This window comes from Cricetulus griseus, chromosome 3 (genome assembly GCF_003668045.3).
Source record: "Cricetulus griseus strain 17A/GY chromosome 3, alternate assembly CriGri-PICRH-1.0, whole genome shotgun sequence".
Classification (NCBI taxonomy): domain Eukaryota; kingdom Metazoa; phylum Chordata; class Mammalia; order Rodentia; family Cricetidae; genus Cricetulus; species Cricetulus griseus.
In genome coordinates this window covers 98,404,859-98,422,032 of record NC_048596.1, presented here as the reverse complement: position 1 = coordinate 98,422,032, position 17,174 = coordinate 98,404,859, and the positions used below count along the sequence as shown (strand labels likewise).

Genomic DNA, 17,174 nt, shown 5'->3' with positions numbered 1-17,174 from the left:
CTAGACTGACCTGGAAATCACTTTGTAGCTCAGGTTGTTGTTAAACTCTTGATACTTCTGTAGCTTCTTCAGTAATGGGATTGTAGACACAATTGTAGACATACAGACTCTGGCTTTATTGTCTTCTCATTTTATTGGTAAGGAACTGGAGTACAGTTAGGAAAATTAAGGGGATCTAATGCTTAAGAAACAAAAGAAGTTCCTCATGTAATTTGTGGGGTTCTGTTAGTGAATCCCTTCAAAGCAGGGTTCGTGTTTCAATCTTTTGCTGTCATACCTTATTTTATTGTGCTTCAGAGTACTGTGGCTTGTTTTTGTTTTTGTTGTTGTTGTTTTGGTTTTTAAAAATTGAAAACTATGAGTTTGGATGTGGTAGTGCATGTCTATAGTCCATCTACTTTGGGAAAGTCTGAACCTATGAGTTTAAGACCATCTTGGCAATGTAGTGAGAATCCATCCCACAAAATAAAATGAGATACTACACTAAAGTAAAATAAAATAGTAAATTAAATTTAATGAAAGGTTTGTGATAACTTGTTTTGAATAGATTACTTGGAACCATTTTTTCCAGAGGCTTGTTACTTTGTGTTTCACTTTTTTGTTTGTTTGTTTTTTTGAGACAGGGTTTCCCTGTTTAACATCCCTGGCTGTCCTGGAACTCACAGAGATCCACCTGCCTGATCCTCCTGAGTGCTAGGACTAAAGGCATGTGCCAACACTACCTGACTCAAAGTCACATTTTGATAATTCTTGAAATATTGACAACTTTTCCATTATTATTTATATATTGCTCTGTAGTCATTGACCCTTCATGTTATTATTATATTTGTTTTGAGGTACCATAAGCTGTACCCACATCAGATGGAGAATTTTTGTGTTTTGCTTTTCGAGACAGGATTTCTCAGTGTAGCCTTGGTTGTCCTGAAACTCACTTTGTAGACCAGGCTGGCCACAAACTCACTGAGATCTGCCTGCCCCTGCCTCCTGAGTGCTGGGATTAAAGGTGTGTACCACCACTGCCCAGCCCAGATGGACAATTTAATAACTGTTGTATGTATGTGGGCTGTTCAGCTGCTCTACTGATCAGGTAATGCCAGACTTTTTCATTCTTGGACACCCTGTTGAAATCAGCCAGTTGAACGGGATGGTTGCATGTGTTTCACTTGAGGGCAAATGCTAGAAATGATTAAGATTAGTAGTGAAGGCATCTTGAAAGATAGGCCTTTGTGCCAACAGTTAGTCAAGTGTGATACATGGGAAAAGTTGGTAAAGGAAATTTAAAATTGCTACTCCAGGGGACACACATGATAGGAGGAAGGGAAGACACACAAGCCTTTTTGCTACTGTGGAGAAAGTTTCTGTTGTTTGCATAGATCAAATCAACCTCTGAATTGCCTTTATCCAAAGCCTTATCTAGAGCACACCCTACTCCCTTCAAGTCTATGAACACTGACTGGGAGAGGTGAAAAGCTACAGAAGGAAAATTTGAAGCCACCTAGTTAGCTCATGAACAATAAGAAAGAAAGCCATCTTTATGTAGCAAAAGAACATCCTAGGAGGACCAAATGTTCATGGAGAAGCTACAATGTGTTACTCAGAAAGTAGAGCTAAGACCATTGAAAAAGGTAGCCACACTGAATGACAGATTTTGAGGCAAACAAAAAGCTTTATATTGGAGGAAGTCTAAATCTAGTTCTTCCATAGCTCAAGAGGTCAGGCTGACTTGTTTGTGGGCCATTGCAGATGGTGACTTTAAGTTGAAATGAATAATCACTTACCATTCTAAAAGTCCTGGGGCCTTTAAGAATTATATCTGTTCTGCTTTTTGTTGAGAGCTCTAAATGGGGCAACAAAAAGCATTTGAGCATTTCAGATTTACTGTTGAGATTTATTGTTCAGAAAAAAGGATTTCTTAGACAATGTTACTGATTAGACCCAGGTATTCTGGTGGACATCTGTATTTATAGCACCTGGCAGGTAAAGGCAGGAGGAGAGAGTGAGTTTGAGGCCAGTCTAGGCTACTTCACAAGATTTTGTCTAAAAAACAAACAAAAAACTAAAAAAACATGTATCTCTATCCAAATGCACATGCATATGGATGGATGGATAAGCAAGTAGATAGGATTACTTTGTTCACAATATTCCTGGTCATCCAAGAGCTCTGAGGGTTGTAAACAAGATTTTATTTTTTTCATAATGCTAATGTAGTATTTAGTTTTCAATTTATGCATTAGGGAGTAATTTTTATTTTCAGGACTTTTGATTTAAGAAATGCATTTTGTAAGGCCATATATGCTATAGTTATTCCTCTAATGAATTTGAACAAAATAAAATGGATACCTTCTGTGAAGGATTCATTATTCTAGGCCTTATTTTTTTTTCTAATGACTAGAGATATCATTGATGTAATAAATTAATTTTTTGGTTTTGGTTTTTTGAGACAGTTTTTGTATCAGCCCTGGCTGTCCTAGAACTTACTCTGTAGACCAGGCTAGCCTTGAGCTCATAGAGATCCACCTGCCTCTGCCTTCTGAGTGCTGTGAATAAAGGTGTACACCACCTTGCCTGGCTAATTTTTTGATTTTTAAAGAAATTTCCAGTCAGCAACCTTTACTCTGATCATATTTTCTCAAGTGCTAAGGTTTTAGAGGATCAATCGCAGTTCAATTCCCAGCACCCATAACAGGCAGCTCACAGCCTCCTGTAACTCCAACTCATGGGAGTCAATGCCTCTTGTCTCTGGGTGCACACACATACATACACATTCTAGGCAAGCACTCTACTACTGTACTATATCCCTTGTCTGTTTTGTTTTGTTTTGAGACAAGGTCTTGCCAAGATGGTCAGGCTGGCCTCAAACTTGTGATCTTCCTTTTTCACCCTCCCAGGATGCTGGGATTATAGGTATGTTCTACCATACCTGGCTTATTTTGAAGTTTCTTGTATTTAACTATTAAATTAAAAATATACTGTGAATACAAAATATTATACTTGTTATTGAGATCATTTTGATAGTTCCTCAAAAATTAAAATGAATTATCATATGATTTATCTGTTCTATTTATACATACACAAGATAATTTAAAGTAAGTATCTCAGGTCAACAAGATGACTCAGCAGGTAAATCCTGATGACCTGAGTCCAATCATCAGAATCTATATAAAGGTGGAAGAAGGGAACCAATGCAACAAAGTTGTACTCTGACCTCCACACTGTGATATAGCATGCACTATTTATGTGTGTATAATGTGTATGTGTGCAGATAGAAACTTGGGTGCTTATGGCAGCATCATTTTTAATAGCTAAGATGTGAAAATGACTCATGTCCATCGCTAGATCAAGGGATAAACAAAATGTGATGTAATCATATAGTGGAATATTATTCAGCAGTGAAGAGAAATGAAGTATTGATACTTGCTACTTGGATGAATCCTAAATGGGGTTGGGAGAATGGCTCAGTAGAGCACTCATAAGCATAAAAACCTGGATTCTATCTTCAGAACACATGTAAAAATACTGGGTGTAGTGATGCATGGAATTCCAACACTTGGGAAGTAGAGAAAGGAGTAGTTGGGACTATAGGCAAACACCATTGTGCCCAGCCATAAATGTTAAAATGTGAGTGTATGAACCATAGAATCTGAAATAATGCATGTATAGAAAGTATATTCTTACACCATAGCTTCCAGAGGCCTTGTACTTGTTAATGTAACTCCTGTGAAAAACGGCAGAGACTGTGCTGCTGTGGTTTCCTCTCTCATGGGCTCATGGAGAACAGTTGTTTCCCATCCCTCACTATCTTACAAGGCAGTATTTAAAGCTGTGTTGATAAATTTACAGGAGGTTTTAAAGTTGTGCTGTTGGTGATTAATTTTTGTTTGTATTTCTAGGACTTTCAGTCAGAAGAAGGCTGCTATTGAAAGAGAGTATGCACAGGTGAGTGTGGGGCTGCAGTCCCTGTCCTAGGTACACCTCTGCTGCCTACCCGCTTGTGACTATCTGCCTTTGGTTCCCTTAATTTTGGGGGGGGGTTGGCGGTGGCGTGGAGGGTTTCTCTGTGTTTCCCTGGCTGTTCTGGAACTCTCTAGACCAGGCTGGCCTCGAACTCAGAGATCCATCTGCCTCTGCCTCCTCAGTGCTGGAATTAAGGCGAGCACCACCACCATCCAGCTGTTTCTTTTTTAAAAAGACTAGCTCTGACCATGTCATCCTGGCTGGCCCTAAACTATTTTTCAAACTCACAGAAATCTGCCTGCCTCTGCCTCTTGAGTGCTGGGATTAAAGCCATGTGCCACCAGGCCCTGCCAAAATTCAGTTTTCTTTGTTGTATTTTATTTTTTCTTGAGACAAGGTCTCATTGTGTAGTTCTGGCTACCCGCCCCCCACCCCCACCTTGATCCATTTAACTCTTAAAGTAAGGCTTCATTGCTCTTATAATAGAGAAGATGATAGATAAGGTTTCTCACTTGAACCTACGGCTAGCAGAGCTAGTCTAGCTAGGCAGTTTGCTCCAGGGATCCCCTGTCTTTACCTCAGAGTGCTGGGATTTCAGGTGGACCACATGCTGGACCCATATTTACATGGGTGCCAGGGATCTGAACTCTAGTATTTAGGATTATGTGGTGCTAATGCTACATAGGTGATTTTGAGCCTAGTAAGATTTTATGATTTGTTTTGGTAGCTGTGGTAGGTTAGAAAATGTCATAGATATGGGTCATTTTTCATGGTTGAATCTCCAGTAATGATAATAGATTCTTACAATTTCCAAAATTATTTCCTCTACTTTTTTTGCTATGCCATATTTTTTGTTACTCTTCTGAAAATATGAAAGTTTGTTACATTGAAATATTTGGCAAAACTTAGAGAAAAATCAGGTAGAATTTGTCTTAACTTTAGTATTTATTTTGATTTGTTGTATTTTTTTAAGCTAAATATTTTAAAAGGCATATATGTTTAGATATTTTATATATATAAGAATGTAAAGATAAATTACTTTTATTTTATTTTGGGTGTACCAGTGTTTTGCTTTTCTGTGTGTCTATGTATTATATGTGCCTGGTTCCCATGGAGGCCAGAGAGAATATCAGCTACCCTGACTAGAGTTACAGACAGTTATGAACCTCCCTGTGGGAGATGGGAATCAAACCTGAATCCTCTGTAACAGCTTCTAGTGCTCTTAACCACTGAACCATCTCTCCAAAATCCTATATATAAGTAGTTGAAATTTTCAGCATTTGCCATTATTGTGGGACTTTCCTGTGGTATTATCTCTGTCATTGTACTATCTAATGGTTCTTTTTGGGAAATTCACAAGTTCACTGTTATTTATTGTTGGTGTATTGTAGCATGAATAATAAAAACCCAAAGACAGATACTGGGTTTCAAAGCTGAAAATCAGGAAAGCAAAGTGGCCAAGCCACCAGAGCGCTCTTACTTCTACCAGGGATGGAAGGGGGATCCTGTCCTCAATGTGACTTAATTGCCCAAGACTGAATACTGAATGCCCTGATCTTATCTTATATAACTCTCTAGTGCTAGGATTAAAGGTGTGAGCTCTGTTTCTCTTTTAGACTGATTCATTCTCATGTAGCTCTGGGTGGCCTTGAACTCACAAAGATCCATCTGCCTCTGTCTCCTGAGTCTTGGATTAAAGGTGTGTGTCACCACTGCCCAGCTTCTATGGCTGTGGCTAGTTCTGAATTCTGATCTTCAGTGGCTTTATTAGATAATAAACAATGTATCACCACAGTGTATCATCTAAGTAGGAAGACTGAGAAGATAATGCAGGCAGTAAATTTCTTGTTGTATAATTGTGATGACCTGAATTGATCCTCAGAACCTACAAATAAGCCAGATGAGGTAGCATGCATTTATACTCCTCAGTGCTCCTACAGTGGGATGGGAGGTGGAAAAGAGAATTCCCAGAAGCACACTGACATACGTGGCCATAAATAAGAAGAGACAATGTCTTGGACAATGTGGAATTTGAGGACTGACAGTGGAGACTGTCCTCTGACCTCCACAGGCACTCACACTCACACACACACCTACTGCTTACACACAAAAGATAAGTAAGTAAATAAGTAAGTAAGCAAAATTGTTTTATATGCTAAAAGAAATGGAGGCTTGTGATGGAGCTCAGAGTACTTGCCCATCATGCACAAGGCTTTGAGTTTGATCTCCAGCACTGAAGGAGAAAGAAAAGGAGAGAGAAAGGAAAAAAAGAGGAATTTTAATTTAAATGCTTTAATAAACTTTCTGTTTTATTTCTTTACCTCTTTTTAAAAAATTATTTAAAATTTTAGTTTAGCATAGAAAGTAAAGGGTTTCACCTTCACCCACATTTAATTTAATTCATAAATATATGAGTTAAACATATATGAATAAGACAGAGTCTCCCAGTTTATTTTAGCTAGCCTGTAGAGTAGGCTGGCTTCTAATTTAGAGATCCTGCTGTTTCTGCCTCTCAAGTTCTGGTATTAAAGATAGGTGTCACCACGCCTGGCCCATTTCATTATTTTTGGTATAATTCTGTTTCGTTTTATTTGGTATTATTCTGTTTTGTTTTATTTATGTTTTGGTACTGGGGATTGAACTGGGTGCCTAATACATACTAGGCAAGTGCTGCATTACTTGTTATATTCTCAGCCTAATGATATGCTATTTTAAAATTCTATGTTTATTTTAAATCTATTTTCATACATTGAGAAAATATTTACCAAATACTCTTGTAAATACTATGGTTGTAGCAGTGCTCACAAAAGGAGTGGCGTGGGCATAGTCCTTACACTTACATTTCTTCTATGGATGTATGTAGTCTTCCATTCAACTATACTAAAGTTTTACTATTCAAAGCCACTGGCGTGGCATTATGGTTGAATGGTCATTCTTATATGACTCTTAGGGAATTATTACTAGTAATAATTCTCTATACAAAAGATTGAATAACTAAAAAGATTTGAGCATTTATGAGATTAGGAGAACACATAGAAGAATCATTCTAATGAAAAGATATTTTAAAAAGCCACATTCTGTCCTTTGGGGGAGAAGAGGCAGGATCTTTGTGTGTGTGTGTGTGTGTGTGTGTGTGTGTGTGTGTAGTCATTTGAACTTGAGACAGATCATTTGACAGTAATTTGAAAATTTGCAATACTTGTAATACATCTTTAGGGGAATGTTAGGAGAAAAAAGAAAGAAAAGAGAAATGTTGCTGATTCTCATTGCATTGAGTGGTGAACCCTTTCTGGTTTCGTGGCAGTTTAGATTTCCTACAGGATTATTAATGTTTTACTTTTTAAATGTGGTTTGTGAGGTTCACTTTGTAATTCTCCAGAAAGAACAGATGAATCGAATGTCTGTTTATACAAGCATAACAAATGGATCTCTGAAAATAGAGTAGCCCCAAAAGATCATCAAATAGCATTAAATCTTAGGGTAAAACCAAGTCTGGCTTGAAGATAACTACCCACTAAAGTGTTTGTAAATTCATTTGCAGTACTCAAACTGAAATTGCTGCAGGCAAGTTCTGTGTATTAATGTACTTCCTGTAGTCTTTGGCAGAATGTTGCTATCGAAGGAAGGATACAAAAGGTTACTGTGGTTGGAGAGAAAGAACAGGAAAAGATTGTGGACTTTAAAGGGCGGCTCCTTACTGAAGGACAAACACAGAATAAACATACTCATGTTGGCAGTTACCCTGTAATATCACCCTGTGACACCTAAAACTTTGTTGTCTTTATTCTTTTAAGAAATTTACAAATAGTTGAGCATAGTAACTGAAAATGCATATATGTGATAGGAATTCTCTTCGGTGAATTTCATCTGTATAGAGCTTAAAATGTAGCCAATTCAGCTTCATGCAGCTAGGTTTTCTGTGCTATTAGAGAAACACATGTACTATATACTAAAGCTTTTTTTTTTTTTTTCTTCTGTGTTTATTCTGTAAATAGGGAGATAGGGTATCTACTAAGAAATCTTGTCAGAACAAAATTAAGGGGGTTACTATTAAATCTATATCGGTACTTTTAAGAATAACTATTGTATTATCTTATTTTCTTTGGCTTACACAAATGTTAGAAATACAATTGGAAGGAACAGTCTAATATTTGTCTCCAGGTTATTTTTATGTAGTTTAATTTTTAAAGATGTAAAGCTATGTTAGAAGAAATTGTAGACTGGAGTAAATTTGGTCTTTCTGGACACACAGATTTTCTAGACTTTCATCTTTCCATGGCTGTTCTGTAGCACATCTTTTAATGGAGTGAGTAAACAATTGCTAAGCTGGGAGGTGGTGGCACACATCTTTAGTCCTAGTACTTGGGAGCCATAGGCTGGTGGATCTCTGAGTTTGACACCAGCCTGGATTGCCAGGGCTACTCGGGGAAACCCTGTCTTAAAAACCAAAACAAGAAATTGCTTATTCTGCTTCTCTTCTTGTTCTCTGCAGATCCTGTTTATATTAATGATTATTGGTTAGCCCAGCATAAAATAGTGGAGAGAGGGAAGAATTTAGGCTAGTGCTGTGGTTTTGAAACTCTTGTAGATAGTATGCTTATTTTTCCTTCCTTCCTTCTCTACCCTCCATAGATCCCCCTTCCCCCACAGGGTTACTCTGTGTAGCCCTGGTTGTCCTGGAGCTCAACTTCTGTAGACCAGGCTGGCCTTGAACTAACAGAGATCCTCTTGCTTCTGGAGTGTTGGGATTAAAGGCGTGAGCCACTACGCCCAGCAGTTCACTTGTTTTAAGTATAGGCTCTCACTGTATAGCTCAGGCTGACCTGAAACTCATGGTCCTCCTGCCTTAACCTCCCAGTTAGGATAAACAATGTCTTCAATGCTTATTTTAATTTTTTTTTTTTTTTTTTTTTTGGTTTTTCCAGACAGTGTTTCTCTGTGTAGCTTTGGAGCCTATCCTGGCACTCGCTCTGGAGACCAGGCTTTTCTCAAACTCACAGAGATCTGCCTGCCTCTGCCTCTCCAGTGCTGGGATTAAATGTGTGCACCACCAACGCCCAGCACTTAATTTTTATGCCTTTTAATTTCTTGCTCCTTTTTTTCCCCAGAAATTTTATTTTATTTTATTAGTTCTAGTTAGGGAACAAGCTTATTTCAAGTCCCTTCTCCCTCTCCCTCCCCTCACCCCAACCCTCCTGCCCCACCCCCAGCTTACCCCCCCATCCCATCCACCCACCACTCCCCAGGCAGGGTAGGGCCCTCAACGGGGGCTCTGCAAAGTCCACCAAGTTTTCCTATGCTGGTCCTGGGCCCTTCCCCATGTGTCCAGGGCCAGAGTGTAACCCTTCACGTGGGATGGGCTCTCAAAGTCCCTTCTTGCACCAGGGAAAAATACTAATCCACCACCAGAGGCTCCCTGGAGTGCAGAGGCCTCCTTATTGACATCCATGTTCAGGGGTCTGGATCAGTCTTGTACTGGCCTCCCTGACAGCATCTGGGGTCGATGTGCTCTCCCTTGTTCAGGTCAACTGTTCCTGTGGGTTTCTCCAACCTGGTACAGACCCCTTCATTCTTCATTCCTCCCTCTCTTCAACTAAATTCCCGATTTCGGCTCAGTGTATATCTGTGGATGTCTGTCTCTGCTTCCTTCAGTGGACTTCCGATAGCATTATTTGTAATAGCCAGAAACTGGATGCAACCTAGATGCCCCTCAACTGAAGAGTAGATGGAGAAAATGTGGTACATTTACACAATGGAGTATTTTTTCTTTTATTTTTTGAGGCAAAGTCTTCTGTATAAACCACTCTGGCCTTGAATGTATAAAGACCTACCTGCTTCTGCCTTCTGAGGGTTGTGGTTAAAGGTGTGTGTCACCACGTCTGGCTTATTGAGGTTTTCTGAGAACAGGTTTTTCTACATTGCTCAAAATGATCTGGCTCTAATTCTGTAGCCCAGTTTGGCCTCCCACTTTTGATCTTCTTGCCTCAGCCTTCTGAGAACTGGAATTATAGATGTATACCACCATGTTTGTCTGTGTTTCTCATCTTCTCTCTGGTGCTGAGGATTGAACTGGGTTTTCATGCTTGGTAAGCATACTAATCTCCAATCTCCAAGCATGCTGGGGTGGGGGGTTGAAATCAATCTCTCTCTCTCTCTCTCTCTCTCTCTCTCTCTCTCCCTCTCCCTCCCTCTCCCTCCTTCCTTCCCCCCTCTCTCTGTGTGTGTGTGTCTGTCTGTCTGTCTATCTGTCTTTCTGTCTGTTCAGAGTCTCTCTACATAGTCCTGACTGTCCTGAAACTCAGTATGTAGATCAGACTGGCATCAAACTCAGAGATCTGCCTGCCTCTGCCTCCCAAGTGTTTGGATTAAAGATGTGCACCACCATATCCAACAGGAACACATCTCTTTATGTAGTTTCTGAGTGTGCCAATACTTTGATTTTTGAGTCCAGAAAGTCAGTTTTTATCATTTTATCTGGAAGAGATGTTCTAGTAAAGTGAAAGGACACTGTCTATTCATATAACAGGAATATAATTAGCTGTTACAAGGTACTCAATAAGTATGTTCATGGATCAGACTGTTTAACAAAATAAATTGACAAGTGAATTTCATGAGGGTTATTTGGGAAGAGAGAGCTCATTACCTAAATTTTAAAATAATGGTGGAATTTATATATGGCATTATATATTTCCCATTTAGTCCATTTTGAAGTATATTGTTCAGTGAATTCATGTATATTTACGATGTACATATGTCACCATCATTTCCAGAATACCTGTATCACTTTAAACAGAAACTGTATGTTAGATAGTAATTCCCCATTGTCTGTCTTCTTAGCACTTGACATATCTCATACTTTCAGCCTATATATTTCCCCATTTTGAATAGTTCACCTAAGTTGAATCATAGTATTAGTCCTTTCTGAGTTTAGAGTTTCCATTCTTAACAGGTATTTCTTCCTGTCTTTTGTAGGATTTTATCTGAATAATGGTTGATTCTCCCCACCCCATCATCATTTTTTTTTCTCTTCTCCTTCTTTTGGTGGTTCTTGGAATTAAGCCAGGCTGTAATCTTTCTGCCAAACCGCCTGAGCCCCACTGCCACGTTAAGGTCCCAAGTAACACACAGAGACCTTTTTTTCCCCCCATTCATGGATAATTTCTTCTTTTTCCTTTTTTTATTTGAATTAGAAACAAGATTGTTTTACATGACAATCCCAGTTCCCTCTCTCTCCCCTCCTCCCCTACACCCCCCCCCCAACTAAAACCCTACCTATCATATATCCTTTCTGCTCCCCATGGAGGGTGAGGCCTTCCATAGGGGTCATCAGAGTCTATCGTATCCTTTGGGATAGGGCCTAGGCCCACCCCCATGTGTCTTGGCTCAGGGAGTATCCCTCTATGTGGAATGGGCTCCCAAAGTCTACACCTATGCTAGGGATAAGTACTGAACTACTACAGCAGGTCTCATAGATTTCCAAGGTTTACTTACTGAAACCCATGTTTCTGGGGTCTGGATAAATCCCATGCTGGTATCCCAGTTATCAGTCTAGGGACCAAGAGCTCCCCGATGTTCAGGTCAGCTCTTTTCTGAACATACAGAGACTTATATTAGGTACAATGCTGCTGGCCAATGACTAGGATTTCTCATCTGCTATCTCTGTCTTAAGTATCAGCCATAATTGTTAATCTGTATATTTTATTAAGACTTATCTGATCGAGGACACCGGCGGCATGCATCCTTTCTTGTCAGGCTCATCTGGTGGCTCCAGAGAAGAGAGCAGGAGGAAGAGGAAGAGAGCGATTTTTTGCGTGTCCCTGTTTATATTCTGAGCCTTCCTGCTGTGTCACTTCCTGCCTGGATCACAAGACTTCTTTTTACTACATTTCCCAGAATTCTCTACTCCTAGTCCCACCTATCTTGCTCCCCTATTGGCCAACAGTGCTTTATTCAACAACCAATAAGACAAACATATACACAGAAGGACCTCCCCCATCACTGGGCAGTTATTGTGTCACTGAGCTGTACTCCCAACACCCATATTTTGACTTTATAGCTTACCATTGAAGATTTTTATGTGACAGAAATATATTTTTATTTCTAAGTTATATATATGTCCTGTGTACTAATACATTGTGGATATTATAATCTATATGTAAAGTTTAAAAAAACTTTAAAGAGTGAAATAAATTATCTCTATCTTTTGATACTTCCTGCTATGATCATCTTAACATTATAAATATGAATGCTTAGTTGTTTTATTTCTTGTCAGATCTTATCAGGCTTTCTCTGTGTTTAACTCTGGCTGTCCTGGAACTAGCTCTGTAGACTAGACTGGCCTTGAACTCACAGAGATCTGCCTGCCTCTGTCTTCTGGCATTAAAGACGTGTGCCACCACACCCAGCAAGGGTTAGTTTTATGTAGAAGAGTGTTTTGCCTGCATGGATGTATGTGTATCACATGTTTGCCTGGTACCCAAGGGCATCAGGTTCCTTGGATCTGGAGTTACAGATAATTGTGGACCACCATGTAGGTGCTGGAAAACAAACCTGTGCTCTTAACCTCTGAGTCAACTCTCCAGCCTCAAGACTTATTTTTTATGTTTTACTTTTAATTATGTGTGTAGGTATCCCTGGGAGCAATTGGGTCTCCCGGAGTTGAAGTTACAGGCAGTTGTGAACTGCCTGGTGTAGTGTTGAGAACTGAACTCAAATCCTCTGCAAGAGTAGTGTGTATTTTTAACCTCTGAGGCATCTCTTCAGACACCATTACTGTATTTAAAATTATTACACTGACATCAGATCTGGACTATTATGCTACTTTAAAATTGAAGATGTGGGTTCAGAAAAGTGGCCCTGACACAGTTTGAGCCTTATTATCTGATTAAAAACCTGCACTCTTTTTCTGTCTGTCTGTCTGTAGACTCTCCAGAGGTCACTTTCTAGTAATGGCAGTCTTTTGTATTTATAGTCTTTTTTATTTATTTGTATTTGTATTTATATTTTTCTTCTTTATCTCACTTCTTTAACTTCATAAATTCTGAGGAAAAAATGGCTAAACTGTCAGCATCTGCCTTTTCTAAATCCTAAGTTCTATATAATTTTGGTGTGTTTGTATTTCTTATTTTAACCGGAGACTAAACTCTAAACTGTACCATTCTATTCCCCTGAGATTGTTTAATAGTTGAAACCAGGAAGCACCAGAAATTTCTCATGGAAGTTCCAGGGACTTTAGAATTTTATCTAGAGATTCAGAATGATGAGAACACCCATTCCTGTCTATTAATAGCTTCAAGTAGAGTAAGCAAACAAAGCCACTGAAAGATTACTACTTTTAAGCCCTCCTAGAAAATGAGGTAACTGCCAATAGAGACTAGCATCCACTCATTGTTTTTCCTTTTCTTTTTTTAAATTTAAAAGGGGACTGGGGGCTTGAGAGATGGTTCAGTGGTTAAGAGGACCTAGGTTTGGTTCTCAACACCCACACGGCAGCGTATAACCATCTGTAACACCAATTCTAGGTGTTACCCTATTCTGATACCCTATTCTGACTGTCTTGGGCATTAGGAACTCACATAGTGCACATACATGCCAGAAGAACACTTATATGCTTAAAATAAAAATAACCCAAAGAAGAGGGCACCATAGTACTTCCTAGAAAACATCCTGTGTGAGTATTTGTGCTATGCTCCCCACCTATAAAATCCTGGCATGCAGTATTCCATTTTGCTTATGAATTTTTCTGGCACTTAGTGTAGTACTTGGCACATTGTAAGTGCTAAACACTAGATGTGTGAAAAATGAAGAATGCTTTCTTCTGTCTAGATGTCACCATTTGGAGTAGAAATTGATAAAATCTTGCCAGGCAGTGGTAGCACAGGCTTTTAATCCAAGCACTTGGGAGGCAGAGGCAGAGGCAGAGGCAGAGGCAGGCCGATCTCCATGAGTTTGAGGCCAATCTGGTCTACAGAGCAAGTGCCAGGAGAGCCTCCAAAGCTGCACAGAGAAACCCTGTCTTGAAAAACTGAAAAAAAGAAAAAAGAACAAGAAAAAAATAAAATCTTACTCTTCATTTAGGGACATGTATTGAAAGTGTGTTTTGGGAGGTCTGGAGAGACAGCTTATTGGTAAAAAGCACTGGTTCTATTTCCAGAACCCCCATGGTGCCCTTGTAATTCTAGTCAGGGAAACTGATGCCATCTTCTGATCTGAACACAGGAAATACACATACATACATGCAGGCATAAGTCTTCCGTACATAAAATAAATTAAAAAAAACATTTTTTTTACCAAAAATTGAAATAACAGTTGTTCCTATAGTGCAAATTACTCCTTAATATTCTTTTAAAAATTATTTTTTATGTGCATTTGTGTTTTACCAGTATGTATGTCTATGTGAGGCTTTTAGATCCCCTGGAACTGGAATTACAGAGAGTTGTGAGCTGCCACGTGGGTGCTGGTGATTGAACCTGAGTCCTCTGGAAGAGCATCTAGTTCACTTAACTGCTGAGCTATCTCTCCAGCCCCCCTTAATATTCTTTAAAGATTTATTTTAATTGTGTGTGTATACATACCTGCATGTGTGTATATATGAATGTGGGTGTCCATGGAAGCCAGAGGTGTTAGAATCCCTGGAGCTGGAGTGACAGGAGGGTAGCCACCTGATGTGGGTGCTGGGAATTGAACTCAGGTCTCTGGAAGAACAGTACTTGCTCTTAACCACCGAGCTATCTCTCCAGCCCAAAGATAATACTTTTGTTAGTATTTATTTATTTATTTATTTATTCATTCATTCATTCATTCATTCATTCATTCATTTTGGTTTTTTTAGAGACAAGGTTTCTCTGTATTGCCTTCGCTGTCCTAGAATTCACTCTGCAAACCAGACTGGCCTTGAACTCACAGAGATGTGCTTGCTCTGCCTCCTGAGTTTAAAGGTGTGCACCGCCACTGCCCAGCTCAGTATTCTTATAAATTAATTATTTTAATAAAATATACATTTATTATTTAAAATTTTGAAAGTTTATTGTATGTGTATCTGTGTATGTATATGTGGGTGTGATATGTGTGTGAGTGTGGAAGCCAGAGGACACCTTTCAGGAGTTAGTTCACATTCTATGGTGGCTTGGTTAGGTTTTTGTTTTTGTTTTTTGTTTGTTTTTGTTTTGTTTTGTTTTGATCAACTTGACAAAAGCTAGAGTCATTGGGAGCCTCAATTGACAAAATGCCCTACAACTGGGCAAGCTTGTGGGGACATTTTCTTGACTAATGATTGATGTGGGAGGGTCCAGCTCACTGTGGGTGGGGCCACTTTGGGCATGTGGTCCTGGGGTTTATAAGAGAACAGGATGAGTAAGCTGTGGGGAACAAGTCAGTAAGCAGCACCCTCTATGGCTTTTGCTTCAGTTTCTGCCTTTAGTTCCTGCTCTGAACTTCCCTCAGCAATAGAATGTGACCTGAGAGTTATAAGTAGCAATGAACTCTTTCCTCTCTGAATTGCTTTTGGTCACTGTGATTTGTCACAGCAGTAGAAACACTAACTAGGACACATGGGCTCTATGGGGCAGACTCCCGTTGTTAGGCTTATGCAGCAAATGCTTTTACCTGGTAAACCATCTTGCCTGACCCAAACATTGACTTTAAGATCCATTTCTGTTATCCATATAATGAATCATCTTTCACCAGTTTTTAAAATACTAAATATAATTTAGCAGAATTATGCTCTTAATTTTCATAAAACTAATAAAAATTAATCAAACTGACTCAAGACACTTGATTTATAATGAAGTGTTAATAAAGTGTTGTTTATTTAAGCACATATTCTTTTCACTGGCCTAAACATTACAATTCAATGATATTAAGTAAATATGTGCACATGGTTTCTTAAGCTAATATTTGAAAGTAAATAAAATTGATTATCTTCAAAGGGTTTATAATCAAGTACTATAAATACATATTTAAATGACTATAGTAAGAGTCATTTCTTGGTCAGAATTTTATGCTAGCAACATGGCAAGTCATGAGAAACAATTTATACTTGTAATCATCAGGGCAGAAAGACCCCGTGTCTATGACAGTCAGGGTTAATTACTGTGGAACATGATATACCTACTCATGTACATTGAGTCCCTCTGGGCTGTTTGGCTCAATTCCTTACCTGAAATGTATCTTAGATGTTTTAATGTTTTATGTATTAGAAATTTTAACTGTTGAAAGTGGAATTCTGGCCAAGCGGTGGTGGTGGTCCACACCTTTAATCCCAATGTTTGGGAGGCAGAGGCAAGCAGATCTCTGTGAGTTAGAGGTCAGCCTGGTCTACAGAGTGAGTTTCAGGATAGCCAGGGCTACACAAAGAAACCCTATCTAAAAAAAACAAACAAACCTAAAAAGTGCAATTCTGGAGAATAAAAGTTTTCTAAGTTGAACATATAGCCTGATGAAGAATACGGTTTGATTATCAGTTGTGATGCTGGCTTTGTAGCTTTAGACTTTAACTACCCTATGCTTTAGTTTACCAGTCTATAAAATAGATTAATAGTGAGAATGCCATGTAGAATTATGTTTCTTGTTAAATAGGCTTTCTCATGAATAGATTCTTTGTAACAGAATAAGTCCCTGGTGACACTTAAGGTGAACCAGGACATTGCCTATATCTGTGTGTATACATAAAAACTTCACTTGTAGTGGAGTGAAATTAGAACCATCCTGAAAACAGTAGCAGGAATGACTGAGAATTTTTTTAAGTGGGTTTAAAGTTATTATTTTTTAAGACAAAATTTTAGTTATATCTCAGGCTGGCCTTGGACTCAGAATTCTAGTGCCTTGGCCCTTTGAGTGCTGGAATTACAATTGGGTACCATTGTACCTAGAGCAGACTTTAAATTGGTGATTTAAATATGTGCCCAGGGTTCTGGGTAACTGGGTCTTTGCTTTCAAAGACCTCCACCCCCAGAATACTGTGGTTTTTTTCTTTGTTTTATTTTCTATTAGTCTTTGCTATTGATGTCTTTGTATCTCTGTATTGGTGATTCAGAGCATTTGAATTTTTTTCTGAATTAAATTTGGTACATTCCAGATATTTTTTATGTATCCAAATACTTTGTATTCTATTCTTCACCTGATATATTATAGGAGGTAAAGTGTGAATATATTTTGTTGTTCTTGAATATTTGTATCTAGCAAAGCTGAAAAAAATCGAGACTATAATTAATGCTCCTACA

General features: G+C 38.7%; 2 protein-coding genes across 4 annotated transcripts in view; both read left to right on the top strand.

Moving 5' to 3' along the window:
• Positions 1-17,174, top strand: part of Fchsd2 (FCH and double SH3 domains 2) — a 210,325-nt gene that overhangs the window by 21,240 nt on the left and 171,911 nt on the right. For all 3 annotated transcript variants that reach the window (XM_035442345.1, XM_027407812.2, XM_035442346.1), the window contains one exon: positions 3,891-3,936. In XM_035442345.1, the coding sequence (XP_035298236.1) occupies positions 3,891-3,936 (46 nt within the window). The remainder of the gene's footprint in view (positions 1-3,890; positions 3,937-17,174) is intronic.
• The window catches only part of LOC107978450 (snRNA-activating protein complex subunit 5-like), a 56,695-nt gene that overhangs the window by 19,183 nt on the left and 20,338 nt on the right, over positions 1-17,174 (top strand). The window contains exon 2 of the mRNA XM_035442347.1: positions 3,891-3,936. The gene's annotated coding sequence lies outside the window, so the exon portion shown is untranslated. The remainder of the gene's footprint in view (positions 1-3,890; positions 3,937-17,174) is intronic.